Genomic DNA, 20,726 nt, shown 5'->3' with positions numbered 1-20,726 from the left:
CTCTCAGTTCTCAATCCACTTCCCAGGGTGGTGGTTGTGGGTAAAATAGGAAGAAGGAGTATTAGCTATATGAGGCGTTACTAATAAAGTGATAAAGGCAGGATTTTTTAAAATCTAATAAATAAAATTTAAAAAATGATATTCAAAACACAGCTCAATATATACCTTCCAAAAGAGGGTAACCGTATCTTCCTTAGCATCTTTTTCTCTCCAGATATCAAGCTCTCTTGCTGGTTCTAGGAGAAGAACAGTTAATTGCATTAATAGAAGTATTAATTGTTAATCGGCATATATAACAGTTACTTTTTCTTTAAGATGTTAGACTTTGTTTAAGTATTGTCCACCTTTTATTCATCAGGAATTGTACAACCTGTACAATTTTTCATTCTTTGAAAAAATGTTACAGAGACATTGAGTTTTCTTCTACCATTTAGCTTAAAGATATCCTGGATACACTAAATGTTACTTACTATTAACATTTCAATTAATTAATTGCAAAGTAGGTGTAACGTATTAGTTGCACAAATTAACATATCAGATGGTCTAAAAATTGTGAAGTTTTGAGCTGTGCATTTGAATGTTTTCATTTATGTATTAAAGTTTGACCCACAAAGAGGTAAGATAAAGTTTTGTGAGAACCAGTTTTTTAAACGATCAACCACTACTTCTGTTTCTGTTTGTGAACTTTTTTCTTTACATAGAATCTGTCTGAATCTATCAAATAATAGATCAGTGTTCACACAACAGTACAGAAAATCTCTGATTTGGAAGACATTCTGTTGCTTTATAAAATTTATTTTGGTGGTTATGACCTATAAGACACAATATGATTATTAATGATTCACTTCTCAGTTTCACGATTCTTGTTGTGACTGTGGGCAGATAATCATGTTCTGCAATTTTACAGTACTTTCATGTTGATCCCATGTGAAAATCATGCAAAATGGGCATTTTTGTGCTATGGCAAAAGCCAAAAATGGTCAGATCTATCGTTATTAGGATGCACTTGGTGCTTAGAGATGTCTGACGGTGCTTTCACGTGAATCTCATAATCATAGAAAATCATGGGGACTCATGTTTAATTTCAGCTTTCATTCATAGCCATCCAAAATTCAACACACTTACGTGCTTGCTGAGTTGTATGGGTTTTTTTCGTGCTCCAATCACTCCATTTCCAAAAGAAAGGCTTTGGGGTGGCACAGCGAACTTGGAAATCATATTTTGTGAATGGATGCAATTTGTCCACTAAGATTGTGTAACGTGAATTTCCTGGATCATTCAGCAGCACATTCTTAAAGAAGAAAACAGAAACATATCTTTAGGTCAAAGAGCTGATGGTTAGAATTATCGTTGCATGGTCCAGATTTTATTTATTTTATTATTACAATTCTGTGCCACCTACTTCACTAGGCGACTGTAGACAACTTACAGTCATACAATTAAAATACCATATAAAGCATGACAACAATAAACAAGAACCACACATTTAAAATTCAGTTAAAATTCAAATTAACCAAGATGGAAAGGAAAAGAGCAGAGGGTGCCCAGGGAACAGGTGGCATCTAATTAATCCATTAAATTCAAGACACCACTCCCCCATTGGGTTCTCCAGCCAGCTGGAAGATCCAGGTCTTCAAGTCCTTTTGGAACTCCAGAAAGGGGGGATACAGATCTTGCTCGAGGGCAGGATCAGGGGTGGGATTCTACCAGTTTGCACCTATTCGGTAGAACCGGTTGGTAACATTCTAAGCAGTTTGGAGAACCGGTTGTTAGAAGAAATTACTGGCCTAATCCTGTAAGGAAGGCAGGAAGGAAACATTCTGGTATTGCTTACAGAAACTGCCTCTCCTTATTCCATTCTTGGCAGGACTAGACTTCCTGTCTCTGGAACTGGAGTTTTTTCCCCCTCTTTTGCTGGTACTTTGCTTGTGTGGAGTGACCATTCAAAGTTACAATGGCACTGAAAAAAGTGACTTATGACCGTTTTTCATACTTACGACTGTTGCAGCATCCCCACAGTCATGAGAGGCCAAGTGAGGAAATGTATGCCTCGATGTGAGTGATATTGAGTTGGCCACATCCAGCCAATAACATGACCACCAAGCTATGTCCACCCAGTCACATGACCACCAAGCCACACCTACCACCTAAGCCATGCCCACAGAACCGGTTGTTAAAAAATTTGAATCCCACCCCTGGGCAGGATGCTCCAAAAGTTGGTGCCTTTGTAGAAAAGGTTCTTCTGGACACTGCAATCTACTTCTTCTGCCAGAGCAGATATAGCAATAGCACTTAGATTTATACACTGCTTTGCAGGGCTTTATAGCCCTCCCTAAGCAGTTTACAGAATCAGCCTTTTGCCCCAAACAATTTGGGTTATCATTTTACCCACCTTGGAAGGATGGAAGGCTGCGTCAACCCCTGGTGAGATTTGAACTGCCAAATTACAGGCAGCTGGAAGTCAGCAGAAGTAGCCTGCAGTACTGCAGGTGAAAACAGAGCTCAGGAGCTCCTGACAGGCGCCCCCAACATGAGTGACATCAAGCTGGCCATGTTCACCCTTGCCATACCCACCCCAGCCCCCCAAGGTCAAGCAGAACCCTGATGCAGCCCTCAATGAAATCAAGTTTTTTGACATCCCAGTGTAGAAGTTCTCACTCCTATTAAATGCTTGGGATCTGGCTTTTGAGGGACTATCCTTCTTACTACAAACTGGTGGGATCTACAGGAGGTCTTTTAAAAATGCTGCAGTGCTTAGTAGCTTGTGTACAGGACATGAATTTTCTTCAGATGGAAACATATAAATTAAGCAAAGGAACAATAAATAATAGTTCTTCACAAGAGGAAGACAGAGGAAGGGACCACAAACTAAACTGCATGTATAATATAAGTATAAAGACTGAGTCAAGGCATGTCTAAGAGGAGGCCCCAAAGGATGCTTATAATTTTGCCATGTAGACATGGCAATAATACATTATATAAATGTCATAGGATGCCTACCCTTTCTTCTTGGGAAGTGCCATTGGAAATTTGAACCTGACATTGCAGTTTGGTTTCTCTGAAATTGCCAGGCAAAGAAAATGACAGTCTGAAGCTGGCTGAAGTTACACTGCTCACTCTTAAGTCTGTAGGAGTATGCGGGTAAACTGGAAAAGGAAAAATATATTTCATTAAAAGAAATCCTAACTTGTGTTTACTTGCTGGCAAACCAAGGCAGCACAAAATGGTAAACTAAGAGATTAGCATACAACCAGTAAGGATTTTGTTTTTACATTCCACCAAAATCCTCGCTGGGAATAAATCTGAATTTTTCGCTGATCCATGACGACCCATAAATTCTGTCTAGAATGAACTCTGGCTAGCATTTATCCTTCTCTATACATATACATACACAAACACACCCCTATTATTTTTCAGTTGTTCCTGCAATAACCTGATCCGAAAGTAGAAAACTTCCCACCACCACTTTTAACTGCTTGATCCATTAGGGAAAGTCCTTTTAAAGTTTCTTCTGCTGATTATTAAGCCACTGGGAGCTCCTCTCCTCTCTTGCTTGATTGTCTCCAATCAGCTTCTCTTACCCTCCTTCTCCAAGGCCATCCATACAAAGGTCATCCATACATTCCATCACATTCATTCTCAGTCTTAACTAGCCCTGGGCTGTTGCAGTGGAGAAACTAGGGGCAATCTGAATGTGATAGGGAAAAAGGAATGATACTAAAATATATAAGACATTTGTTAGATTTCTTATCTTATCTAGATCCTGCCTTTTATTCAGGGGCTCAAGAATAATTCACAATGCTGTCTTCTTCTACTTTTCCCCAACAACAACAACCATTGACATAGGTGGAATGAGAAGCAATGAGTGTCTCACAATCACCCAATGAGCTTCCACAGCTGAGGATGGACTCAAAGTTGGCTCTCCCTGTTTCTAGATTGAACAGCTTGTCCATTAAATCACATACAAACACATAAACATAGAGGAGGAGGGGAGGTGAAGGGGAGGGGAAAGAGGCAGAAAAGGGGAGGAGAAAGAGGCAGAGGAGGAGGAGGAGGAGGAGAAGAGGAGGAAGAAGAAGAGGAAGAACCCCTTTAAATGAAGCACATATTTTCCATGGCAGATAAATAAAACTTCAAATTTTGATTGATTAAAAGTTCTTCATCAGAGCACAAAGGAAAAATCTCACCTCTATGCCTAATATCAATTGAGAGGGAAGCTTCTGTTTGGCCAAGATGATTGGAAGCATGTAGTGTGAAGTTGTATTCTGTTTGGTCCTCCAGTAATTTAAAATTACAGTGATAATATTTACAACGTGGAGTTGCACACGAGATATTTTTCCCAGAGTTTCTGAAAAATTAAAGAGAAATTATGATTAAAAATGGAGAAAACATCTCATAGAAACACACACGCATACTGTATCAAACTATCTACACACACACACACACACACACATATAAAACCCTCCACAAGAGAAGCCCCGCCCCCCAACTGCAGGGCACAGATTTAAATGCACTGGTGTTTTAAAAGTACATGAAAACATACCGTTCAAATAAGGCATAATGGGTTTTTCTTGAGCCACATAATAAGGTGAACCTTTCCTCCTCCCAGTGGCATGCTATTTCCTTAAAATTCTGTGTTTCACAACTTAAATTTTGGGGGACACTTGGAGGATCTATAGTAACAAATAGGAAAGAAGAAGTGTTATCTATATGTACATATCAGTTGAACCTACCATTTAAACAATAACTCAGTAAGGAAATTTGTTAGGAATATAAGTCACCTAACATGTATTTGGGTTAGAAGTATATAAACCAGGATAGACATTTTAATACTGTCTCTTTAAGGGAATGCAAGAGCATGCAATTGGGTGTGGTTTCTCAAACAGCCATAAGATGGAGCCAGAAACCTGGTTTGTTTTAGTCTGAGTCTCAGAAGAGAGTATGAGTGTATCTGTTTCCTTCTGTTGGAAAGTATTGCCCGTTGCTCCATTTCTTCTAATTGACTGATATTACTGGATTTAATGTAAGTCTGATAGTGAACTGTTTTTGACACTGGAATTTGATATTTGGATTATCCCTGGATGAAAACGACTGATTTTACCTGTGAATGACTTTGGACTGCCTATTTTGGACTTTGCTTAACGTTTCTGGAAGTAAAAACCTACATTTACTGTACAGTGTATCTGTGTTCTGTGTGTGTATTATTCAAACACTCCTCTCAAATATGTCTCCCTGTATGCGCTCATTCTCCTAACGGGGAATTACCTCAACACAATTAATGTAAAAAAATCATTCTTTCATGATCCATTGTTACCACGCACAATCAGCTCATGTGAAAAATGTGAAAAATGATTACCATACTTTCTGATAGAACTGACCCCATCAAAATAGGCTGTTCCACAGCCCTGTCCATTCTATTGGGGTAGAGACTCAGAGTTTGCTTTTTTTCAGATGTGCTTGAACTACAACTTACAGAATTACCAACCAGTTTCATAACTGAAATTAAGTCTCAACAAATATGTAGTAACGGTTAGGAAGAAAAATGGCTCTGGATTTATTCCAGTCAAACAGAGGCTTTAAAGCTTAGGAAGAAGCAAATAACATGCATTAATATCTCTATCAGACATTCAGGGCCTGAATAAGCAGGCAAACAAAGTATCTAAGGAAGTGTGGCAGTTACACAGAAATTATTTGCATCATTTTCAGTTCAGTCTGTAGAGCAAAGAACCCGTGCTACCATTTATATGAGCCGCGGTGGCGCAGTAGTTAGAATGTATTACTGCAGGACACTTCTGCTGATAACCAGCTGCCAGCAGTGTAGGGAGAAGACCATGCTGAGCCTGAGGGAGGGGTCAAATACATCATCAATTTCAAATCCTTTTACGCCCACAAGAGATCTAAGTCCAGCCCATCTTGAATTCCATTGACTCATATCTACCTCTAACTCACTTTGACTGTTAGTAGTTCAGATTCTTGTAGAGAGCTTAACATACAATAAACTGATATATTAATTTGAACTGCCTGGATTCTTAGTTTCTGCATTTGACAGTAACACTCATACATAGAAAATACCTTTTACATAGTTTATTTCATTTTTTTAATTTCATTTCTCCTTTTATTATTTTCAGCAACTTTTTTAAAAAAATCTTTGTCTTTCACCCAAATTGTTTGCCCATACATGGACCTACCAAGAATAGGCAAACTATAAAACAGAAGGAAAAAATTAACACTTACAGCCCACAAATAAAACTGTTCCAGTAATGGTGTTTTTGGATGCTCCTTCCTTTCGTACTTCACACCAGCCATTAATATCAGCACTAGGGCCAGAAATAACATTTTGCACAGAAATTGTCTTGCTCCAGTTGGTGAGAGGGGCAATCTCACACTTCAGAGTATTGCACGAAGCATAATTAATACTGTTGAAAATGTACCCAGGTTCATATACACAGCAGAAAGTCACATTGGAGCCTACGGTCACCACTTTATCTAAAGGGTACATTTTGGGGACTTTGCCAGTGCTTCCTGCAACAGAAAGGCAATATTGAGAAAGGAAAGAATTGGCAACATTGATTATTCAGCAGAACAGCTGCACACAACAATCCATTTACAGGCCCAGGCTCTGGAGAATTAGAGCCACTGAGCTATAATCTCCATCACAATGAACGGGAAGCACAACAGAACACAGGTGCCTTTGAGAAGGTACACTTAAACTAAAAGTATTAATTAAAATTACTTGTCCTGAAAAAAAAGAAAACCTCAAACTTTAGAAAAATAGAGATACCGATTCTGGATGTGAAAACAAACTAATCTCACAAAATTTAACCCTGGAACTAAGGAAAATTTCCTGTCAGTGATAACAACTAATCAGTGGAACAACTTGACTCCAAAAGTTGTGGGTGCTCCAACATGGAGGTATTTAAGAAGAGACTGGACAACCATTTATTTGAAATTGTATAGGATCTCCTACTTGAGGAGAGGGCTGGATTAGAAGACATCCAGGGTCCCTTCCAACTCTGTTATTCTGTTATACTCTTTTACTCTAAGGCAGAGGTCTCCAAATGTAGCCACTTTAAGACTTGTGAACTTCAGCTCCCAGAATTCTCTAGCTAGCTACACTGAAGTTCACAAGTCTTAAAGTTGCCAAGTTTGGGGACCCCTGCTCTAAAGATTCCAACATCCCACAGACCCAAATTTTGAGAACAGCTATCTCACAAAATGCCAGAAGACAAAACACATGAAATCATATCCATCATTCCCTTTAACCTCTCAAGATGTTCTCTACTTCTTCACCTTACAGTTGAATTGTTTCTGGCAGATGGGCCTATTTCTAAGCTGACAAGTCTCTATCATTCTTATCTTCTTGGAATGTCTCTAGGAAGTGAGGGGGCCATTAGAACTCTTGGAAACAGAAAAGATACTTGAGTCTGGCCCCTCTCCATTCATTGTCCATCTCCCTCTCCCTTCATCCCTCTAAATCAGGGGTGTCAAACTCAAGGTCAGATGGTTGGATCTGGCCCGTGGGTGCTTAGAGCTGGCCTGTGGGGTCACCCTGGAAACAGTGAAGGAATGGCCCATGGTGCCTCTGCCAGCAAAAACAGAGGAGCTCCGATTTTGCTGGCAGAGGTTTGCAGGAGCCATTGCATCTGAAAACGGAATTTGGGAGCTCATTTTCTCTGGCAGAGTGCCCAGGCCAGCACAGATGCCCCTGACTTGAGTGACATTAAGCTGGCCATGCCCACCCTGACCACGCCCACTCTGCCCTCCCTGCCCGAGGTCAAACACAACCCTGATACGGTCCTCAATGAAATCGAGTTTGACACCCCTGCTCTAAATTAAAATAATTTAAAACAACAACCCAAAATAAAATCAGATGGAACATTGACTTGATAGGCACCAAGGGAACCCAAAGGTGCCATACTGGGATCCAGGCTCAGCTATTCAACAAGGCAACAGAAACAGCTGCTGATTGTGCCACCTGCTATTAATACATCTTGTAAACACCTAAAGGAGGCTCCAGGCATTATAGAAAAACACTGCTCATTTTTCAACCTAAACTGAACCACATGGACATATGGCAATGCTACAAGAGAAGACAACTGACGGCACTCCAGTTTACTTCAACCTTTAGCATGCCTCCCTACAGATAGCTCTCAACTTATGACCATAATTGAGGCTGGAATTATGGTCATACGCTGTCGTGGACGTAGGTTGAGGTATTATATGATCAGATTTAGTTATGATCATAACTTTATGATCCCTGTTCTCTTCATTAAGTGACCACAGAGATTATTAAACAAACATGGCAGTCGCTAAGTGAATCCATTTTCCCCTATGGGTATTTTTTTGCTAGAAACCAGAAGTAAACTTCAGAAAGTGGCAAAAGAGAAATGATGCAATGACCAGAGGAATGTTGCAAATGGCTGAAAAGAGGAACTGGCAACCACCGAAAATATGATCACATGACTGTGGATGTATGTGTATGGCCATTCGAAACTCTGAAAACAGGTGGTAAATAATTCTGGGGAGCTCCATTTTAACTTCTAGTTCTCCTTAAGTGACCAGTCATAGGTCAAAGAATACCTATATTAGTCTTCCTTCCTAGGCCCACTGGAAAACCTTAGCAATAAGTTGAGAGTCACATATTTTCTAGTTCAGCAACAGTGTTTCCAAAAGGTCTATGGTTTGTTGTTGTTTTGTTCCAATAAAATGGACATTTAAGAATTGAGGATGCCATAAACAGCCATCAATATTAGTACTGCTGATCCATCACAAATCTGCCCGTTCTTTCTGCCAAACATCCAAATTACTTGTCATAACATAACAATACAATAACAGAATTGGAAGGGGCTTTGGAGGTCTTCTAGTCCAACCCCCTGCTCAAGCAGGAAACCCATACCATTTTAGACAAATGATTGGCCAATCTCTTCTTAAAAACCTCCTGTGTTGGAACCTATAACTTCTGGAGGCAAGTTATTCCACTGGTTAATTGTTCTAACTGTCAGGAAATTGTTGTATGTTTTAGCCTCCAGTTCCCTAATCATCCTGGTCGGTCTTCTCTGTACTTTTTCTAGACTCTCAACATCTTTTTTATAATCATTGGTGAGCAGTAATGGAGCCATTTTTATATTGACTCAGCAGTGGGTGGATAATGTTCAAAGATGTTCAAAGTGCCGCATGAATCTCTTCCATTCAGTTTCAATGGAATATTTCTATGCTGTGAGAGGAGTAGGAAAACCATGTTCCTATCCTTGATCTATATCATGCCTGATGTAATTTCTTCTAGTCCCCTTCTTTTCAACTAGTAAAATTAATATTTATTTAGTCATGTTCATGTAGTGTATATTGGAAGTGGTAACCCTTTGAGAGCTGTATGCAACGAAATTTCATTTTAATGTATGTTGATTATTGTACATTTAAAGTGACAATAAAGTAATTATTCTATTTCTATTTCTATTCTGTTATTCTAGATTGTAAAATTGGGTCCCTTACCACTTTAAAATCATTTTGACTTACGGTAATGAGCAGACTCCATTACAGTCATAAGTTGAGGACTCTCAGTATAACATTGCCATGTATACCTAGTTATATTCCATGTTATTAGTGCCTTCTAGTAAAAATAAGAATAGAATCTAAACCAGAATCTAAATTGTTTTGGAAGCACCTTTACTTTTGGTACAAGATTACAAAGAAAAACTTCCATAGTTCTCCCACACTTTTCTATTTCTAGTAATAGCAAAAATTGCTGGATGGCTGGTTCAAATTCAGTCTTTTATCCACTTAGAAAACAGCCACCCATGTACAGAAACTCTTGGTATTAAATGGTAAGAAGAAATGAATCAGCTAGTCATTCATCTAATACTTTGATAGCCATCAATAGTGGCACATTTGTTAAGAGACTCTTCTAATTCCAAAAGCTGGACTCAATCCTATCATCTTACCTGAAATGTTTACAAGTGGGCTCCATTCACTCCACATCTTCCTTCCAGCAAAATTTTTCTCATTAAGGAAACAGCGAATCCTAAAGTAGTGAGTGGTGCAATTAAAAGGCAAATCTGATGTCCATTCCCAACGAAGGAGAGTATTTTTGCTGCCAATTGATGTGTTATAGGTCTCCTGAAAATGCAAGATTTGTTCCAAATGTATATTTACCAAACCAGTGCAAGACCAGAATTTAGACAAAAAGAAAAATGTATTCATGCTCATTGTATTCATGTAGATTTCCCCATCCTTTCCCATCCCAATTTTATTGGGAAGGGGTGATTAATAGAATCATATTTAATTAGAATACTGATATCATTCCAGATGTTTAGAAACAATTTTTGGAAATGTGTGATCCATCTGATTTGGGAAAGGTAGCATTTTCTGCTACTCAAAGGATGAAGAAATATATATTATTATGCAGAGATTTTGTGATGTTTTACAATAATATTTTGGGCTAACCATTTTATAGAAGAATATAATAATTCTTAGTAAACCAGTGACTACTGATAAGTATAATACATAAGATATTCTTTCCCTTCTCTCTTTTTTTTAGTTTGTCGATTTCCCCCCTAATCCTTTCTTTCTTTTTGTGGGTGTTTATGTGTCATTGTTGTTTTAAGTTTTGTCGCCCCCCCCCCCAAAAAAAAAAGTGGACTGGACTTTTTCATTCCTCATCCAAGAAGCTTTTTCAGCCTTCTGCAATTTCCTCCTTAACCTCTTCTGGAGAACTGAAGAAGCTTCTTGGATGAGAAGTGAAATGTCTTCAAGGAAAAAAACAAGTCCAATTGTTTTTTTGGGGGGAGGGGGAAAGCATTTTTGGGAGACTCATGATCTGGATGAACTGAGAACCTCCACTGATCTCTGCTTGATAATGGCAGAAAGCATAACCTCTGAAGGGCTCAAGGCTGCAGAAGGCTGCTGCAATCATTGTGCTGTGTGTCTCACTATAATTTTCCAATATTTCAAAGCTGCTCTAATTCCATTTCACTGGTTTGCTGTCTTATAGTAGATCACAGAAATTGCCTTGCAATTTTCTTCTTAACCTCTTTGCTTTTTATCATCAGCTTTAGTGATTAAATTTATTGATGATTGTAATGATTGTCTTGCTCAAGATCGGTGTCCCTGGGATCAACAGGATGCGCCCTTCACTTTCACTGTCTCTTCGGGACGGTTTAGGTCCGTTGGGACCATCCAGAGGCAAAGATATCTGCTGTAATCTCAGACCTCCGAGATTGCATGCAGTATCATCGCGAAGTCAGCTCCGCCCTCCAGCTTTAATGATTAAATTTATTGATGATTGTAATGATTGTCTTGCTCAAGATCAGTGTCTTTGATTACAACTGTCAGTTGAGAATGGGATCAATTATTCTCTATTGCTAGAGACCATCAGGTTACACAAACACACACATTGTATGTTATGATTCTTGATTCTTAACGAATGTATCTTTTCTTTATGTATACTGAGTATTTTTACCAAGACAAATTTCTTGTGTGTCCAATCACACTTGGCCAATAAAGTATTCTATTCTATTCTATACACACACACACACACACACACACACAAATAGAGAAATGTTGAAAATATGTTAAGATAGAGATGTAAACAATATGATGATTATAATTGATATGACGATGAAGCTTATCATGTTTAATATTATCACTATATTTAGACCAGAAGATGTGTTAAGAGGGCGGAATGGGAAGTTTTATTATATACAATATTACAATTGTAAAATTAGAAAGTCAACATCAAAGTAATGTATATTGTTGTAAATTTTGGTGGTTATTGCACAGAGATATTTGTAACCAGACAAGACACTTTAATGGAAAATGGAATGTGTGTGTATGTATGTATGTATGTATGTATGTATGTATGTATATATGTATGTAAGTATGTATATATAAAAACAAAAACAAATAGAGAGGTGTCAAGAGAGACAACTTACCAGTGCTATTTCCTCCATTGGATCTTTACGCAGAATCTGAATTTGCCAACTAGAATCAATTTGGTATTGAAAGACTGATCCGCCATCATACCATTCCAGAATCGATGTGTCAGCTATATAATCTGAAGTCAGTTTATGAATACGAGGCGTCAGAGGAACAAGTACTGGGTGGAAGAAAGAAGATTAACAAGACTCAGAATTACTGAATGTCAATAAATGTTCTGAACAGATAGTATCTTCCCTTATGATGTTGGCACTAATCTGCTTTTTCTCCTACAGCAAAGATTTTTTAAAAATCCAATGAAAATAACTATTCTACCAAACTTTCTTTTACAGTACTGATTTCATAAAAGGTGAATTTATAACATGAAAAGTACAACTGATAATATTGTTAGGAGCCATGGTGGAGCAGTGGTTAGAATGCAGTACTACAGGCTGCTTCTGCTGACTGCCAACTGACTGCAGTTCGAGTCTCACTGGCTCAAGTTTGACTCAGCCTTCCATCCTTCCAAGGATTGGTAAATTGAGGGCCCAGATTGTTGGGGGTAATATGCTGACTCTGTAAACTGCTTAGTGGGGGCTGGAAATTAATGTAAATACTGGAAATTGAATTTACCAGTGTATTCTTTAACCACAGGCTAAAAAGAAAACAAGATAATAATATTTAGCCACAATCTTATATGTACTTTTATTTTTAACTTTAATTAGATTGCACTCAAACGTCATAACTGTAGTCAGGGCTTCACAACGAATACTTTAATTCAGGAGTCAGGCCATCATGCAAAAACTGTACATCAAATCTTACTATTTTAAACTGCAGGGGAATTTCTCATTAAATTGGAAGGTTTCCCAAGTCATAAACAGCCCAATTATTATGAAATACTGTGGGAAATTACTGTCTGGCTGAATTCCAAAATAGAACATCAACTCTAATCTACCCTCTACCACTGCATTCTCAAAATGGAGAAAACTCCCTTTCCATTTTATAAACAGGAAAAACAAGCAGAATTTATACTAAAAATCGAAGCTGGAACACTGGATATATGTATTCTGAGAAATATCAGTGTACATGTACACACAGAAATCATATAACGTGTTATGTTAATATGTTGAAATTATATGAAATAATTTCTCTCATGCATCACCTTAGTTGTATATAACAGAACACACAGAAAGAACCAGCTGATGAGAAATAGATATTTTATTATTGGACAAAAGAGAAGTCTCATCTAGTGTCCTGAACCTCTGGAAATAGCATAAAGGAGTCATAACACGTTACACCTGGTAAATCTCAAACAGAATCCAGACCTTTGGATTAGAAAGTAATTATTTTCTCTTTCCAACTATTTTAGATTCTCTTTATTATTTCACTTAAAAGTTTTTTTTTAAAAGCAATTAACTTCACTGGAAATGCTTCCCCCCCTCCCTTTTATTAATGTGGAGCAGAAAGAAAAGAAAAAAAAATAGATGAATTGTTGCAATACAGCAGGGGAGAGGAGGTATTCAGCAGGTTGTGACCAATTCTGGAGAACCAGTAGTGGAAATTTTGAGTAGTTCGGAGAACCGGAAAATACTGCCTCTGACTGGCCCCGCCCCCATCTATTCTCTGCCTCCTGAGTCCCAACTGATCAGCTGGGTCTTCTTTTGTTGCCCTGCACAGGAGAACAGAGCTGGAAAGCAGGTTGGGGGGAGGGGAGGGAATGGGGATTTTACAGTATCCTTCCCCTACCATGCCAACCAAGCCATATCTACCAAGCCACGCCACGCCCACCAAGTCATGCCCACAGAACCGGTAGTAAAAATGTTTGAATCCCACCACTGGAGCATCAAACTCAAGGCCCAGGGGAGTCAAGCTCAAGGCCCAGGAGCTAGATCCAGCCCACGGAGTGCTTAGATGTGGCCTGCAGGGCCACCCCGTAAACAGTGAAAAACCAGCCCATGGTCCTTCACCTCTGCCAGCTAAAACAGAGCTTGGGAGCCTGTTTTCACTGGCAGAATACTCGGGCTACCACAGGCGCCCCCGACATGAGTGATGTCGAGCTGGCCATGCCCATCCCAGCCCCCCCAAGGTCAAACAGAATCCTGATGCGGCTCTCAGTGAAATCGAGTTTGACACCCCTCCAATAGAAGTTTAAAACACAATAATCTCAAATTGAACAAGTACATTTTCTCTGTGTTTATTATCAATTTCAGGACAAGCTGCACATTATGGATTGCATAAAACGTACTTTGATCTAGAAAAGGAAATGCATGGAGAATGAAAGGTAGTGCTTTATTTTAGACTGCACAAGGAGTTCAATGTAAGCCTGCCACCCAGCTGGACTTGATTCTTAGCCTTACTCCAAATTCAGCCACTAATTTCCAAACATTCTATTCCTGAATATAGAAACGGTATACTTACAAATGTCTTCTTCAGGAAGCACAAATGTGTTTTTAGCTAGAGGATTTCCCCCTTCCTCAGCTGAATTGAAGGTGGCTATCTCAATCTGCACGGGGTCAAAGATAATTAATGCAAATGTTGCCTTTTTTTCCTTGGTTAATGAACATTGTGGTTTGGAAGAACTGCAGAAAGAGAAAGAGACAGTTCAGTTTAGCCATTGGAAATCATTTTAAATGACAAGGGTCAGAGGAATTCACAATATCTTGATTGAAGACTGAAACCTCGGTCTAATGTCAAATTAAATAATAAATGGAATTTACCAGTGTAAATTCATACCCTAGGCTAAAAAGCTCTGAAGATCTCCAGAGAAAGCAGGACATTTTTTTCTGTTTTGGTGCTCCTCAAACACATGTATAACAAGAAGACCAAAGTTATACAAAACAACTCCCCTTATTTTACATGCAAAACCCTTATTGGCTATTAAATTACTCCAGATGCATGGCATGTTTAATAATGTGTAACAGGAACCTGGAGTAGAAATGGACTGAAATGGGTGGGTGGGGGGAATAAAAACCTGAACCAAACTGCAACTTCAACCCTACCATATAAATATCTGGATGCATTTCTATAATACTCAACAATTTTTTTTTAAGTTCAATTAAAAAGTTAAACTATTCCTTGGTGGTGCCATGGTTAGAATGCAGTTGACTGCCGATTGCCAGCCGTTTGGCATTGTCAATCTCACCGGTTCAAGGTTGAATCGGCTTTCCATTCTTCCCAGGTTGGTAAAATGAGGACCTACATTGTTGGGGGCAATATGCTAACTCGGTAAACCGCTTAGAGAGGGCTGTAAAGCACTGCTGAAGTGGTAAGCAAGTCTCAGTGTTGTTGCTGTTGCTATCTCTTTGGGGACCCAAAGGTGTTTTTCCAAGAGGCAACTGGACTTTCTAGTTTTTCTTTGAAGACATTTCACTTCTCATCCAAGAAGCTTCTTCAGCTCTGAAGAAGCTTCTTGGATGAGAAGCGAAACATCAATAACAAAGTAGCAATAGCAATAGCAGTTAGACTTATATATTGCTTCATAATGCTTTACAAAAATTATCTTTTTAAAAAATAGAGTGAATGAGTGACTTCATTTTTTTCTTCCTTCTTAGAAAAAAAATGTGACAAGCCCCATCTTGATTAAAATTCTAATAATTTGCATAAGAAAAAAAACCACAATTGAAAGAAAAACAGAAAAAGTGATTTATGATTCATGCTCTTTGGGAAAGATAACATGTTGTCTTAACCATCAAATTGGCCAAATTAGAAGCAAGTTTTCTCTTGCTGAAAACTGCTTAGCAGCAAGACCTAAGAAAATCTTTTTGAAGGCCTAACAGTGATTTAATACCAAGTAATAGGCAATCAAATATTTGGGATATTAGCAAGAAAAAAAAAAGAACTTTGGGCAAATTTTGACAAATGAATGAATGAATGAAGTCTTTATTGACCAAGTGTGATTTTGTCTTGGTGCATATTCTCTCAGTGTAATAACATTTCTTCTCTACTGTGTCTGTCCAAAGATGTACAATGGATTTTCCAGCCACCAAGTATTTTTATTAAAGAATATAACAATGTTTGCTGCATGGCAACTTCCTGTTATATATTGAGAAACCTTTCACAGAACAAAATGTTTTATGTGTTATATCAGGTGCCCTTTGACAGGAGTATTCAGACTGATCATGGTCTCTTGGAAGAATATCAAATGCTTCAGTCTGCTGATGTCTATCACGGGATTCTTGGAAAAGGCAGAACACCTTTTACCTATGAATCATCATTCTTTGTTGTTGACACAAAGATCTTGCTATGATTTTAAAGAAGCCAGGGTATGGACATATTTGCTTAATGATAGTTTGTTCAGATCTCAGATTATTACCAAGTGTCTTCTTTATATTTCTTTTTTTCCCTAAATTTTATTTATTTTAACAACAAACAACAATTCTCTGTATTTCTTGACAACAGGCAATCAGTTCCCTATGCTTGAGATGTTCCATGAAATTCCCAAGGATTTGCCAGCTGATATTATTCCTTTCACTTCTGTCGAAATTCTTATTCAACAACATGGAAGTCCTGCACTACAGTGTGAATTATTTTGCCTGAATGAAGGCTGATACAATACAGTTTTAAAAAGACAAAGGCGCAACTGATTTGATTCTTAAAATGGCAAGCAAGCAATGTACCAAAAGCTCTCTTTTGTTTGTAGACCCATCTCATTAAGAACTTCCTCAAGTTGACATTTGTTCTAAATTTCTAAGTCACACTATTCTATTTCCAACTTAACCTATTGCATTTTCTAGTACATCAGCTTCCCAAAATTAAAGATTTCTGGTTATGTTGGACCAACTATCTTCCAAGATAACTTTAGAGAATTACAGAATCTGAGGTCTAGACATCTGGAGCAAGCTAGAGTATGAGAACCTTACTTATATCTTCTCCTTCATTCCTGGAGACTTCCTTCAATAAACCATGCATTAGTAACTTCTGGATTAATTATATGTATTAGAACTATACTGCTGTGTGGTCCTTGAAGATAGTTCAGATCTTGAAATGCAAGGAAAATTTAACTAAAACAAATCTCTTTGTTTTCTGATTCAGCTGAGGAAGAACATTTGCAAGTGTTGTTGTGAATGAAAATACCAGTGATAATACTATGTGAAGAATGTGGTCCTTTCTACTTCACTATCATACCTGAGAAATATGTAGTGACCACTGGCAGAGGCCAAACATGAATGAGTTAAGTTTATTTACAAGGCCAAAGCAAACTTTTAGTTCTATAGACTCCATTGGTGCTCTATCTCTAAAGAGTTCTTTCTTAAACCAACTCCAGATACAAATTTAGTACAGCACAGTAAACCATTTTGGGAAAGATTTTGCACAAGTTACCAATATTGTTACCTGACATTGTAACAGAATTTATAAGTAAGTTTTGAATCATCTTCAGCATCCATAGTCCAAGTGCAGGTAACGTTACCAAGATTGTGTGTTATACATGTCAAGTTCTGAGCCGAATATGAAGAACCTGGAACCATAATAAAAATGTTCATGAACATCTACTACAAGAATCTATGCTCTGAAAACTATGAAAACTGAAAAGATACCAATAATGGGTGATCGTGGGCCAGTCACTCTTCTCAGCCCAACCCACCTCACAAGTTTGTCATTGTGAGGAAAATAGGAAGAAGAAAGAGCATTATGTATGTTTGCCACCTTGAGTTATTTATAAACATAAGAAAGGGAGGATAAAAATCAATCAATCAAATAAATGCCCAGTGAATATATTTGGAGCTATACAATGGTGCAACTATACAAACTATCTCACATTTCAAACATATTTTAAAATAGATTAATAATAATTCCTTTTCCCAGAGAACTTTGAATGATGTGAAGTCTTTCAATCAATCCTGAGCTACAGATATTATCTTCTATTTAACTTTCAAAGATGTAATTCTTTGATAAGGATCAAGTGATCTTTAATGCAAAATACTGCCCTCAACAGTTATTTTCCCAAGTCAGTTTGAAGGAAGCCATAATAAGCAAGCTAATATAAAACTGTTTATATATTATTTCTGTGTCTGGAATCATGATGATTAAAAAAATAGATTCATTTTCAGACTGTAAATAAATCAGCTTTTTAGAAAATTAACCTTCAATTTTTAAAACAGAATGAGCTACTTCAACATTGATAGACAGTCAGTTTGATCTAGTGGCTAAAGCACCAGGCTAGAAACCAAGAGACTGTAAATTCTAGTCTGCCTTGGCATCAAAGTTGATGTTAGGCCAGTCATTCTCTCTCAAGCCATAATAATTGGTCATGAATTGACAATTAGGTCAATTCCTAATTCCCAATATATGAACACATGGTTTACCTGAAAAAATAAGCAATCCCTGAACTTGCAGGAAAAATACTAATAAGGGGGAAAAACCTTCAATAATGAGAAAAGGCTTTTATTTTAAGTTTCCTTAAAAAACACTCTACTGAAGTGAAGTATATAACTGAATGGTCAAGAGTTTTTCATTGAATTCAATCCACATTTCCCTTAGGGTGGTTGCATTGTGAACCAAACAGGATTCCTTCATAAATTCAGCAATATAGGTAGTTGCTACCATGCTAACAGTTCCGTATTATCCTACTGACTTCTGCTGATAAAATCATTTTCTTTATTTACTGCATGTATATTCTCTCTTTTCCCTAGCAGATCAAGGTGGAATCATATAGTTTTTGAAATAGACACATAGGTTGAGGTACCTTTACCAATTTGGTCAATAGTACCCAGAGAACCTTAAGATACACCTAGAATCTGGACTGACTCCTGGTCCAACACTTCAACATAGGTCTAGTTCAACACTTTAACAGCTACACCACTTATTAATTGATAAATTATTAAAACCAGGAATGCAATCAATTGCCACACTATGGACAGCCAATGTGGTTTCATGGTTGGATTAGGGGACTCAAATTCAAGTCTATTTTCAGGCCGGCAAACTTAAGGGTAACTCAAACTCAAGGCCCACAGGCCAGATCAGCCCACGGGGTACTTAGATCTGGCCCGTAGGGCCACCCTGGAAACAGCAAAGGACTGGTCCATGGTGCCTCTGCCAGAGAAAAAGGCCCAGGGAGGGGGCTGCATGTGGCCCTCCCAAGCTCTGTTTTTGCTGGCAGAGGACTGCATGAGGATCTCCCCAGTCCTGCCTGCAAGTACTCCCAAATGAGTGATGTTGATCTGGCCAAGGCCCTGGCCACAGCCCCTGGCCCCTCAAGGTCAAACACAACCCTGATGCAGCCCTCAATGAAACTGAGTTTGACACCCCTGGTCTAGGGATAAAATAAAGAAGTAACCTTGCACTCTTAGGGGAAAGGAGGCAATAAGTTCACAGATGGAAAGCCTACTATGAAATTAGATCTAAAGAAGACACAATAGTCTAAGCAACATAAAATAAAACCATAAAAACAAAAATAGAAGAATCAAAACATGCTATCACTAAAAAGCCAACACTCTGGCTGATTATGTTGCTGCGGCACAAGCCACAAGCCACTGAATCATAAACCACACACAGTTACATAAAACTAAAACACAGGAAGTATTTTATAATCAACTTTATGTGAACTCTCTGAATGTCAGAAACTCCTGCACATTTCATTTTAATAAAGGCAAGTAGAAAGGCGGTTAAGACGGGGCTGTTTCCCCAGGTCTGGTTCCACATGAGTGGAGTCTAAATTATTAGTTGCACTATTGATTTTTAAAGTATCGTGTTTCTTTTCATTTGGGGCAGTGGGGTTTTTAGTTCTGGTTGACTCTTGAATGTTACTCTGTTTATTGAATTGGGAAGTCATACAAAACTTGCTGCAATTTGACAGCCTGTAACTCATGTTACAGTTGGAAGATCAAGAAAACCAAAGCATAAAGGACTCGATAGCAATAGGCAATAACAAACCATTCCCATATTGTTGCCAAGAAAGCTACATAGATGTTTCCCAAAATATCTTCTGAACTCAAGCTCAGCTCAAAGGAAACTTTCATTTTAAAATATAGGAGGACATCATGTGCTAACCATTGGCCCTCATGTAACACTCGATTACTCTTCCCACCCACCCACACCCCGCAAATCTCCATGCTCTTCTCTTCTCTTCCCTTTAACTTTATTTTTAAAACACGAAGAAGAAACTGATGCAAAAACAAAATCAACTAGGCTAAGAAAAGCTGTATTCAAGCAGGAAGTTCACTTGGGAGAGGGGTGTGGATGTCTCTTCCAGTTCCAAGAACAAGACAAAAATAACATTATTTTTCCTTCACAATTCTTAGAGTTAAGTCCGAGAAAAAAATCAATGTAATGGATCAACTGCTCAAAATTTGGCAATTCATTGAGTGACGCTCCTGACTTTAATGCACCAAGAGGTCATCAGCCATTTTCAGACTTCTATGGAAAGTACATAAGAAGGCTGGAAAAATATTGTGTTTTGTGTATCTCAAGAAGGGGTGGGCTGCAGGGGGTTCGCAGGGGCTCAGGATAGCCCCTAGCTAAGATTCTGTGCAGTTCGGTGAACCCCCAAATCTCATTCCTGGCTGGCCCCACCCATCTCACCCCGCCCCTCCCAGGAGACCCCATGTGGCTCATTTTGGATGCAGATAAGTGCAGGGCGCGCACGGAGGCTCAGGAAGGGCAAAAAACGGGTCCCCCGGAAGTTCAGGAAGGCCGGAAATGGGTCTGTTTCCAGTTTCAAGAGAGCCTTCAGAGCCCGGGGAAGCTATTTTCGCCCCCCCAGAGGCTCGAGGAAAGCCTCCGGAGCCCAGGTAGGACAAAAATGCTCCCTGCCCCACCATGGTGCAGGAGGCCACCTAGGCCACACCCACCATGGCCATGCCCAGCAACCAGGCAGAGGG

At 38.6% G+C, this 20,726-nt stretch overlaps 1 protein-coding gene across 4 annotated transcripts in view; it reads right to left on the bottom strand.

Moving 5' to 3' along the window:
* The window catches only part of LIFR (LIF receptor subunit alpha), a 102,284-nt gene that overhangs the window by 28,803 nt on the left and 52,755 nt on the right, over positions 1-20,726 (bottom strand). For all 4 annotated transcript variants that reach the window (XM_087927370.1, XM_026715872.2, XM_026715862.2 and 1 more), the window contains exons 3-12: positions 17,242-17,365; positions 14,329-14,489; positions 11,928-12,091; positions 9,939-10,113; positions 6,235-6,522; positions 4,544-4,673; positions 4,188-4,348; positions 3,001-3,146; positions 1,126-1,291; positions 166-236 (exon numbers count right to left, since the gene is read on the bottom strand). In XM_087927370.1, coding sequence (XP_087783496.1) covers positions 166-236; positions 1,126-1,291; positions 3,001-3,146; positions 4,188-4,348; positions 4,544-4,673; positions 6,235-6,522; positions 9,939-10,113; positions 11,928-12,091; positions 14,329-14,489; positions 17,242-17,365 — 1,586 coding nt within the window. The remainder of the gene's footprint in view (positions 1-165; positions 237-1,125; positions 1,292-3,000; positions 3,147-4,187; positions 4,349-4,543; positions 4,674-6,234; positions 6,523-9,938; positions 10,114-11,927; positions 12,092-14,328; positions 14,490-17,241; positions 17,366-20,726) is intronic.

This window comes from Pseudonaja textilis, chromosome 2 (assembly GCF_049901715.1).
Source record: "Pseudonaja textilis isolate UNSWEBS1 chromosome 2, rPseTex1.2, whole genome shotgun sequence".
Lineage (NCBI taxonomy): Eukaryota > Metazoa > Chordata > Lepidosauria > Squamata > Elapidae > Pseudonaja > Pseudonaja textilis.
Note: the sequence above shows the minus strand (reverse complement) of the source record. Positions and strands in the feature narration are given on the sequence as shown.